General features: G+C 45.1%; 1 protein-coding gene across 2 annotated transcripts; it reads left to right on the plus strand.

Annotated features, from left to right (window-relative positions):
• The first annotated feature begins 3,148 nt into the window (after window positions 1-3,148).
• On the plus strand, window positions 3,149-10,733 carry LOC100959197 (low affinity immunoglobulin gamma Fc region receptor III-like). 2 transcript variants are annotated; one of them, XM_012802722.2, is made up of 5 exons: window positions 3,149-3,211; window positions 4,336-4,356; window positions 4,707-4,964; window positions 7,925-8,179; window positions 9,990-10,733. In XM_012802722.2, the coding sequence occupies exons 1-5, from the start codon at window positions 3,172-3,174 to the stop codon at window positions 10,163-10,165; spliced, it is 750 nt and encodes a 249-aa protein (XP_012658176.1). In that variant the 5' UTR covers window positions 3,149-3,171; the 3' UTR covers window positions 10,166-10,733. The 2 variants fall into 2 exon arrangements, with proteins under 2 accessions (XP_012658176.1, XP_012658173.1); XM_012802719.2 differs by having other exon boundaries at window positions 4,710-4,964.
• The last annotated feature ends 605 nt before the right edge of the window (window positions 10,734-11,338 follow it).

Consider the following 11,338-nt stretch of genomic DNA (forward strand, 5'->3'; position numbering starts at 1 on the left):
TGTAAATAGAAACTTTTGCTGTGCCTGGCATTCCAACATTGGAGGAAAGGGAAATAAAGAGGAGGAGGAAGTGAGAAAGGAAAAGGCAAGCATGAAGACAGACACTTAAATATCGGATATCCTAAGACCGGGCTTGGTGCCCGTAGCTCAGCTGCTAGGGCACCGGTCACATACACTGGGGCTGGCAGGTTTGAACCCAACCCAGGCCTGCTAAACAACAATGCCAACTACAACAACAACAAAAATAGCTGGGCGTTGTGGCCTACATCTGTAGCCCCAGCTACTTGGGCAGCTGAGGCAAGAGAATCATTTAAGCCCAGGAGTTTGAGGTTGCTGTGAGCTGTGACACTACAGCACTCTACCAAGGGCAACATAATGAGACTCTATGTCCAAAAAAAAAAAAAAGCTATCCCAAGACCATCTGTCCCTCTGTAAAATTTTACATTTTAGTCTGGGTGGCTGCCCATAGCTCAGTGGTTAGGGTGCTGGCCACATGCTCCAGGGCTGGTGGGTTAGAACCTGGCCCAGGCCTGCTAAAGAATAGCCAGACATTGTGGCAGGCGCCTGTAGTCCCAGCTGCCAGGGAGGCTGAGGTAAGAGAATCACTTGAGCCCAGGAAATTGAGGTTGCTGTGAGCTATGATGCCACAGCACTCTACCGAGGTGACATAGTGAGACTCTGTCTCAATTTTTTAAAAAAAATTTACATTTTATCCATCACTGTAAAATTAACCCTTACAACCCAGAAAGCTCTCAGTTTAAGGATTGTTCAGCAAGCACTTAATGAAAACCTCCTGACTGCTTCTCATCCTTTTGAGGTCCTTTTCCTCCCGTACTCTCTCTCTTCTTCCTGTCTAGCCCACCTTCTCTGCAGCTAACAATTCTTCTCTCTATTCCAGGACTGCAGACAAAAGATGAGTCAAAGAAGAAAACAAAACCTCAGCCTAGGGCTCTGGGAGGCTGAGGCAGAAGGATCTGTTCAGCTCAGGAGTTCAAGACCAGCCTGAGCAAAACAAATAGAAAAATTAGCCTTGTGGTGGGCTTGAGCTCACGAGTTTGAGGTTGCTGTGAGCCAGACTGACACCAGTGCACAAGCCAAAGTGACAGAGCAAAACTCTGTCTCAAAGAAAAAATAAATAAATAAGATAAATTAAAACCTCAAAGAAGCAAAACTAAGTGGGTGCGTGCATTAGAAGTCACATGCAGAAAATCTCTCAGGTAACTGTGAAGGATAAGCTGCGGAATGTCTACCTATTGCTTCAGAGAGAATTAATTCTTGAAGACAGGTTCCTGTTGTAGGTTTCCAGATAAGTGTCTATAGTACTACAGCAAGTAAATTTACATTTCCAGATACTAGCCTGGATTTTGCAAGGCGTAAACAAATCACTTGAGAAAGAGGTACTGCACCTCACACTGTACCCCAGAAGTGCATTAATGTACATAGTTACCATTCAATAAAAAAAAAAAAAGAGGTACTGCAATGGCTGCCTGGTTCATTTCTACCCAGACATCTAATCCAAAAGCCTGTGGGAAGAGGGCTGCTAAACAAACATGGGGGGAGGCGGGGGGGTTGAGGGGTAAGTGGATGACAACAGGGCAGGATCGGTTAAATCTACTCAAGAGCAAAACAAAACCTGAGTAGTGATTTTTATATGATTCCTGAGTGGGAAGGGCATTAGTCCGAAGCTGTGATCAGTGGGCACCTGTGCCAGCCCCTGATGCCATTCTACCCCTGCCAAGTGTCACCTGCTCACATCTGTTTGCTGCTCACCTCTTGGGCTTTTCCAAGCCAGGTAAGACCTGTTGCAGGTGTCCAGGAGCCTGCTGGGGCAGTGGCACAACCAAGCAGAGTCATTCGTTTTTCTGTCTGAGACTTGGACTGATGTGAGAGTAAACAAAGTGTGAGCTGGGGGAGGACCCAGAGATAGGAGAAGAGGTTAACAATATTACCACTTCCTGGCCCCCTTATCACCACCTTTTCTGGTAAGGAGCCCTAGAGCCCTTGGCTACTAGACTCTCACACCAGTGGACCCGGTGGGCCAAAGCTAATCTGCACTAGTGTGGCTCAGCTCAGCCCTCGTAACACCATGGTGAAGGTAAAAGAGTTCCTGTCCTCTCTTCCTCCAACCCCTGACCTTCTCTGTGATCCTTTCAGGCTTTCACTGGTGTCTCCTCCTAGGGCCCATTTCTATCCTACCGCCTGAGTTTCTTGGCCACATACATGGAGGCTGGTGGGTTTGAAACCCGGCTGTGGCCAGCTAAACAACAATGACAACTGCAACAAAAGAAAGCCAGGCATTGTAGTGGGCACCTATAGTCCCACCTAGTTAGGAGTCTGAGGCAAGAGAATCACCTAAGCCCAAGAATTTGAGGTTGCTGTGAGCTGTGACACCACAGAACTCTACTGAGGGCTACATAGTGAGACTCTATCTTGAAAAAAAAATCACTTAAGAGGTTAGCGGGCTGGGTGCCATGGCTCACACCTATAATCCTAGCACTTTGGGAGGCCAAGGCCTTGGGCAACATAGCAAAGACCCTGTCCTTCCCCCTTACTCCATAAAAAAGTTAATAGGGCCTGTGGAATACATGCCCCAGGGACATGTGTGTTTTGAATTTTGAAAGAAATTGTGGAATGAGATAACATTGAGGCAGAGATACTTCTAGTGGTCTGTGGATTTTAAATTACTACTTTCTGTATATAGGCAGGCCCTGGGCTGGATGGGGATGGGTCTAGGCCAGGCAAGGGTGTGAGAAATTCTGAAAAGACCCCTCAGGGAAGGGCCTCCCTGTTGAGTCTCAGCCCCTGGGGTTATGCTGTGCCATTCTTGGTGCTAGGAGGACCCAAACCCAGGAGATAGGTGCAAGCTCCTTGGCACTGCTGAGGACACTCTTATAGACTCTGCTGTGTCACCAGGTGTTCAGCTGCAGACCTGTGAGGAGTGAAGGTACCACACCCGCCGTGGCTTCTCCTCCAGGTTCTTTTCTTACTCTTCCTGCCCTATCATGGGGCTCATGCATCAGTGTTCAGTTTCAAGAATCAGATGACGTTCCCAGAAAGGAAGCTGGTGTGTGACGGACTTGGGGAAAGACTGTTTACTTCCTGTTTCTGGTCAGCTGGGTCCCTTTAGGTGCCCAGATGTCTTCAGTGACTTATACACTCTAGGGCAGCATCATGTGGCAGCTGCTACCGCAGACGGCTCTGCTACTTCTTGGTAAGTCTGGGGCTCTCTGGCTGAGGGGGAAGCAATGATGCCCTGAGTGGCTCAGAGACCCCCTAGGGGGCTAGGAATGAGACCCCTCAAGATGGAACTCTTCACCACGTCTACAGCCATGGGTTTAGCTCCTAGGAAAGCCATCTGTGGCCTATAAATGAGAAGAATGTTGGATCTGATTTGGGCATAGCCAGAAAAGGAAGGGGAGCAAGGTCAGTTACTTCACCTGGCTGGGTCTCCGTTCTGCATGTAAATTGAAGAGCTTACACTAGATCAGGGGTCCACAAACTTTTTAAACAGAGGGCCAGTTCACTGTCCCTCAGACCATTGGAGGGCCAGACTGCGGGCCCCAGGACAAGTCAGGCCCCAGGACAGGCAGTGGCGGCAAAAACACCTGGTAGGCCAGATAAATGAATGTCCTAGGCGGGGTGAATGTGGCCCGCGGGCCGTAGTTTGAGGATGCCTGCACCAGATGGTCCCTAAGGTCAGTTTCTTCCAGTCTGACATAACAGGTTCTCCCTATGACTTTTCTGGGGGGAGGCACAGTCTTATTTTGTCACTCTGGGTAAAGTGCCTTGGCATTATCATAGCTCACAGCAACCTCAAATTTCTAGGCTCAAGTGATCTTCCTGCCTCTACTACAATTTTTCTGTTTTTAGTACAGATGGGGGCTTTGCTCTTGCTCAGGCTGTTCTCAAACTCCTGAGCTCAAGCAGTCTGGCCTCTTTGTCCTCCCAGAGTGCTAGGATTATAGACATAAGCCACTGCACCTGGTGCCCTATGCCTTTTAATTTCTACCCTGTCTGGGGAGCTTGGGTTGAGATTCTTTCTGTAGCTTTATTCAGGGAAATTCAATCAATATTCTTAATTTATGAGTTTGGACAGGAAACAAGGAATAGAGAAAGGTGTTGAAAATAGGGATTTGGGTGGACAGTGGGTAGGATGCATGAACATTAGAGACCAGAGAGCAGACAGAAGGAGAGGTATCCGCTAGAAATCCAGATTCTTGGAAACACCAGGGTCCTGAGGCAGGGGCAGGCAGGGGAATTTTAAACTTGCTTGACATTCCAGACATCCTGATCCCTGCTCTCACTCAGTGTTTGATTCATTCTTTTATCTTGCAGTTTCATCTGGCTTGCACGCTGGTGAGTTTACTTTGTAGTCTTGGGTCGATCAAATGAGGCACATATGGGCGGGATGTCCACAGGATGTTGGGAAATGTCCATTGCATGGGAAACTACCGATGGGTGTTTGCAGGGACAGCTCCCCCAACATGGCAGGGCTGGGGTCCCTATGCTTCTCTGGCCAGTTTTCCATAAGATACAGAGTAGATCCAAAATGGGGCCGAGAGGCTCTAATATTGAGTCACAGACTCAGATTGAGACATGAACTGTGGGTTTTCCATGGGCTTCCTCTGGCTTTGAGCCTCCCTGAGAATGCCAGGACAGGGCCTGCTCCTCTACCTGTCCTCACCTCACATTCTCTTACTCCTCAGCAGATCTTCCAAAGGCTGTGGTGTCCCTAGTTCCTTCATGGGATAGGGTACTCCAGGAAGACAACGTGACTCTGCAGTGCAATGGGGACCATCCACCTGGAAACAAGAGCACAGAGTGGTTTCACAATGGGAACCTCCTCTCCAACAAGGACTCGAGCTACTTTATTGCAGATGCCAGAGTTGAGCACAGCGGAGAGTACAAGTGCCAGACAAACCTCTCTACACTCAGTGACCCAGTGCAGCTAGAAGTCCATGTGGGTAAGTCCATGAAGGGGAAGCAGGAACTCGCCAATAAAGGGTGAAACGAGGGGTCCTCATATGCCTAGGAAGAGCCCAAAGATGATGTTCTTAGGCATTAAAATTAAAATGAGATAATCTGTGGTCCCATTGCCTGATATAAGAGTTGTAGTCCCAGCTACAAGTAGGCCTTAGGAAAATTTCAGAGTCTGCCATAGGATAGATGTAAGACTGCTGCATCACACAATTCTAGGAATCATGACACGTAGAATACATATAATGCGAATGTGTCATCAGAAAGTCAGGGTGTGACATTGATATTCAATAGTAGGTACTGAATAAATTAATGAATTTGCTTTGAGGACTTCAATCTCCTTCTCACTTTCTAAGACATAATGCTCTAAGCTACCTCCTAAATCATCCCTAATGGCCCAGTGTCAGATCTAGCTCTCTATCTTTCTCAATGCCATGCTCAAACTTACGCTTCAGCACAGATTTAGCAAGGTGACACATTTCCCAGTGCAGAGATACACATGCTCAGTTTGCACCTTACTCATGGAATTAAAGTATGTGTGTACTATTGCCAGAATCTAGGCATCAGAAGCAGGTAGGAGAAATATTTTGGAGGAGGGAATCTTTCCTGGTGTCCCTCAAGACACATCCCATAGCCTGGTAGCTGCAGGGTAACCTTGTAAGCCTGACTCTACTTCCATGGGTGCCCCACTTGCACAATGTGGGTGGGACAAGCCTGGAGGGGAAGGATGACATAAGAGAAGTGGATTGGCAGCAGAGTTCAATAGCATTGGGCTTCAGAAACTTATTTTCATGGCTTCTTTGTTTCTGACTGTACCACCCACCTGACATGATCTCATTCTACAGAGCTACAAGAAATGTCAAGTATCTAGCTAGGTGAGAGATGGCCCCGAAGATCCAATAAAATGGGGATTTACCAAGAGGAAACAATTGAAAAATCAAAATCAAATCTGGGAGATATTAATTTGCCTTGAACTTGGCTCTAGAAACTGGCTTTAGAAGTCTAGTCAATGTGGTCTATGTTAAACTGTGACCAAGAGAATTAACTTTGCCAGGCAAACTCCCAATAATCCTTCAGCACCCCTTTCACTTACCTCCTCCTCTGAAAATCTTGCTTTACTTTGGTCAGGCAGAATTTCTTTATCTCAATCTCATTGGCCAAGTCCTTTGTTCTCAGCCTATTGTAGTGCTTATTGTTTTGTATTATAATTTATTTCTGTGTATGTATATTTATAGTTTGTAGATTCTCTGAGGCAAGGGGCCCTGTGTCCTGTCATTCGAGTATATGCAGTCTGCACAATGGTACACAGTGGGTGTTCGATAAAGTATTAGTTGAATGAATATATATATGGACATTTACTGAGTACATGACAGGACAGATTGGAATAAGAATATTCCCCAAAGGCCACTGGGATATATATATATCATAAACTTATGCCAATAACGAGTCATCTCTTTGCTGAAAAAGTAAGTGGATATAAGTACATAGCCTCTTTTGATAAATGAGGCATCTTAATAAGCCATAAAAATTACCTTTAGAAAATCTTCCTGGTAGAGAATCTTCACTAAAACATGTTCTATCAATTTTTTCTAGCATGAGGTAGTAGAGTTTTAAAATTATAGTAAATTGGCTGGGTGTGGCAGCTCATGCCTGTAATCTTAGCACTCTGGGAGACCAAAGCAGGAGGATTGCTTGAGCTCAGGAGTTCAAGATCATTCTGAGCAAAAGTAAAACTCTGTTTCTACTAAAAATAGAAAAATTAGCTAGGCGTTGTGGTGGGTGCCTGTAGTTGCTACTTGGGAAGCTGATGCAGAAGGACCACTCTGAGGCTTCTGTGAGCTAGGCTGATGCCATGCACTTCATCTTAAAAAAATAAAATAAATAAAATTATAGTAAATGTTGTTTTGTTATGATAAAAGTCATTTGAGTTCATTTTCAAATATATATAGAAGATAAAAGGAGAAATTTAAAAGACCTTGGGCCCTATTCCCTTAGAGAAAACCCTTGTTAATACCTAAGTGCATATCCTTCCTTTTGTTCCTGTCATAGATACTTTTGGTATTCTGCCTTTTTATTTTATTTTATTTTTTTGGCTGGGGCTGGGTTTGAACCCACCACCTCCAGCATATGGGGCTAGCACCCTACCCTTTTGAGCCACAGGTGCTGCCTCTATTCTGCCTTTTTAACTTATCGTTGTCTCATGAATCTCATTATAATATTTACCTGCAATGTAATTTTTAATTATTTGGGTCCCCTCCTGACCATGACTTCATGTTCTCTCTATGTGGAGTCTGGCAACTTGGTGAGACAGTTGGGAAAACAAGTATCCCAGTGATTGAATTTTGTCTCATGAAGGTCACACTCAGTAGTGAAGATTGTTTCCCCCAAGGCCCTTTAGTGCTTCAGAAACCACTGATTATCAGGAGCACTACCAGTCTCGCCTTTCCCCTCTCTGAATCTTTAAGTGCCCCTTAACTATTTCTGCAGTCACATCTCCAGCCACCCAACTCACCTTACTCCTGACTGCTTCAGAAGTCTTTCCATATTTCTACAACCACCTATTCCTTCTGAAATCTATCTTTTCTCTAATGGGGCAAATCATCATTTTCAAATGCAGTTTTTGCTCTTTGATTCAGAGCTTGCTGTGACAACTTATGAACTGCCACGGCAAACCTGAGTCTAACGCCGAAGGGTTCTCCCCTGCCTCATTACTTAGTCCCTCTGCTCTAACCTTACATTTTGATCATGTGTGTGTGTATCCCTCTTCCCCATCAGATAAAATGTCTTGGTGTGATCTGAGTTCTCTTGCAGAGCTTATTCACCTTTTTCCCAAAGTGAGCTATGTACAGATGGCTCCCAGTCAGCTTGCCCTATGTGCTGAGGTCTGGGTGGTGAGTGTCAGTGAGCACTGAGGCCACTGGGTCTGGGGTCTGTCTGTGTCTTTCAGGCTGGTTGTTGCTCCAGTCCCGTAAGTGGGAGTACAAGGCAGGGGAGGACGTTCACCTGAGGTGTCACACCTGGAAGAACACTTTTATGCACAAGGTCACGTATTTACAGAATGGCAGAGGCAAAAGGTATTTCCATGAGAATTCTGACCTCCACATTCAAAAAGCCACAGCTGATGACAGCGGCTTATACTTCTGCAGAGGGCTTATCGGAAAGAAAAACGTGTCTTCTGAGACTGTGAACATCACCATTCGAGGTGAGATATGTGCAACCCTAGAGCTGTGTGTGGAGCTGCCGCTCACACTGGGAAATGATTTGGGAGGTGATTTCTGATTCTTCCACAGACTTCTTTATATAGGGTTCCCTCCTGGTAACTAGCAGAGACCCTGAAACTCCCCGATTGCTAGGGAGTTGTAGTTCTGTTTCACAATATTCCTCAGAGGCAACTGAGAGATGTCATTCACTCTGCAATGTGACAACAGGGGCAAAAGCTACATTTCCTCCCCCATAAACACACCTGTCCTTACCATAGCCATACCCATGATGTCACGTGTCCCTATCATGCTGGCCCATCTTCATCCGCCCTCCTTTCTCATCGAAGTCTTAGCCAAGAGCTAAGCTGCCAAGAGCCCTTCCTCCCCTCACAGGACGGGCTCAGAAGCTGGGTTCTGGTTCTGCAGCTAATAGCTGTGTGGCTGTGAGTAAGGCACTTCGTGTCTCTGAACCCCAATTTCTTTCTGTGTAACAAAGAGGAACTGGCATTTAGTGGGCACTTTTCAGTGTGCTAGAGACAGTAAATAATTATTTACATGCACCTAGTTTGATCATCATAGTGTATTTTCCCAGCATATGAGATAGGCAATGTTGACTCCATTACAGATGGAGTAACTAAGGTGTAATAATAAATGAATACCTATATACATACATACATATACTTCTCCTTAAGGTCACACCAAAGACCTTAAAGCCTATAAATTTAATTATTAGGTAAAATGAAAGAATTGAACAAGTACTAATACCTAGAATTCAGTGGAATTTTGGATCCCAGTAAGTCTAAAATACATCTCTGAGGGCTGGGTGCGATAGCTCATGCCTGTAATCCTAGCATTCTGGGAGGCCAAGGCAGGTGGATGGCTTGAGCTTAGGAACTGAGAGACCAGCATGAACAAGAGAGAGACCCCATCTCTAAAAATAGCCAGGTATTGTGGTGGACGCCTGTAGTCCCAGCTACTTGGGAGGCTAAGGCAAGAGGATCACTTGAGCCCAAGAATTTGAGGTTGCTGTGAGCTAGGCTTATGCCTCAGCACTCTACCAAGGGCAAGAAAGTGAGGCTCTATCTCAAACAAACAAACAAAACCCCACATCTCTAGTTCCTAAAGTGCCAATCTGAGGATCAGAGATCTCACATGATTTTCCTGGACTTCCCGATTTCACGGAACTTCTATCTGTAGTTGGACCAAGACCTAAATTGTAAACAGTTTTCATGTGTAAAGGTAGCAAAACACCTTTTGAGGTTTTAAGAAAACTGCAATAATTTGAATAAAAATAACTTAATTCCACTTTAAATTGAAAGTAAATCCTCTCAAATGGTCAGGGAAAGAGAGCAAATGATGAAGCAAATGGAGCAAAATGTAAACAATTAGTGAATCTGAATAAAAGATACATGAGAGTTCTTTATACTATTCTGATAAATCTTTTTTTAGAGATTTAGAAAAATTGAAACTAAAAATCCACAAATTTGTCCCAGTTTATAGACAACGACATTGTCTGACAATTTCATTATTGTCCCACAAAACCCACCTACAACCTAACTTGCTAACATTCCCTGTTACATCTCTGTCAAATAAACAGAAGTTATTGCTAAGTGTTTGATGAGCTGTGTCTGCTCAGATAGCACTAAGATCAGGAGCCAACAGGAAGAAGTGATGGTTTTCCCCCAGACTCTCCACCATTCCTATGATTTGTCTCTTGGCAGGTGTCAGGAAGACTCTCCACTGGTGATCTTATTGTCTGTTCCAAATTTCTGCCTTAGTGACTAATTTCTCTCATCCCTCTACTTCTTCTAGGCTCAATAAGTCCACCCATTTCAGCACTCTTTCCTTGGCATAGAGTCACTTTCCTCCTGGTGTTGATGCTCCTGTTTGCAGTGGACACGGGACTGTATTTCTCTGTGCAAAGAAACCTTCAAAATGCATCAAGTAATTGGAAGGACCACAAATTTAAATGGAGCAAGGACCCTTAGAGCAAATGACCCCTTCTCTCATGGGGGTAATAAGAGCAGTGGCAGCAGCATCTCTGAACCTTTCTCTGAATTTGCAACCCCATCATCCTCATTAGGCATCTCCACGAGCAGCAGGAAAAATACAACTCAAAGCCTGGGTTGAGAACTCCCCCTCCCCCCATTCTCTATTTTCTCTTTATTGCCAATGGAAAGGAAAGGCCTATGATCTTCAAGTGCCAACAGTGAAACCCCAGTGATTAGCTACATCCTTAGGAATTGAAGTGGGAAGGCTATACACTGTCCTAACCATTCCCTCATATAAGAATTGTTCCTAAATAAATAGATCAGTAGGATGGTTGAGGTAGAGCCAGCTGGACAGCAGTCTGCATCTATTGCTGCAGGGCTGGTTGCCTTCAGGGAATCCCAAACCCCTTCCAGACAGAATGTGGGAACTGCTAGGATTGAAGGGATTCTGCAGAACCATTGAAGGGGATGGCTGAGAAAGAACAGAGTGGTCCAGGATAGGCCAGAGGCAGTACTGCCATCTGGCCCCAGAGAGAAGGCTGTCTTCCTAGAACATGGGCCATGGCGGGGGGGTGGGGGGGGTGGGGGGGGTGGGGTGACAGAATACCACAAGGGTAATGCAGAATTCAGTTTTCCAGGGAGTCTATCAGAATTGGGATGGTCTGCAAGTATATAATGGCAAACTCTCTTAGCACTGTAAGTAGAAAATGGTCCTAGGAAGGGGCCTGGAGACTGGGGACAGGGGATTGGAAAAGAAAGCATAAAACAAACTGTGTGTCACTGTCCCAGGTTAAGCTATGTGAACAGATAGCTCAGCATCGGGACTAAGAAACTGGTAAGAAAGAGTTGACCACAAACACACAGGAAGGAAAGGTCAGGGGGTGAAAACACTTTTGGCCAGGGAAGTCAGAATTAGAGAGGAGGGGCAGAAACTATAAAACCAGGTTTTCTGTTTCAGTATTTGATTCAAGCAGAGCTTTATTTACTTCATTTATCAAACAAATGTTGGATAATCTACACTAAATGTATTGAACTACACTGGGTTAAATTGTGAAACGTTGAAATCCCCTCCACATGTCAATACCAATGGAGTGGGAATGGAGAAGGCCAACTGCTGCTTGCAGAGGAAAGCTTTAGCCATCTCCTTCTGTCATAGAATTTTTAAATAGA

The sequence above is a fragment of the Otolemur garnettii genome, unplaced genomic scaffold (genome assembly GCF_000181295.1).
Source record: "Otolemur garnettii isolate 467f Iridium unplaced genomic scaffold, OtoGar3 scaffold00016, whole genome shotgun sequence".
In the NCBI taxonomy this organism is placed as follows: Eukaryota; Metazoa; Chordata; class Mammalia; order Primates; family Galagidae; genus Otolemur; species Otolemur garnettii.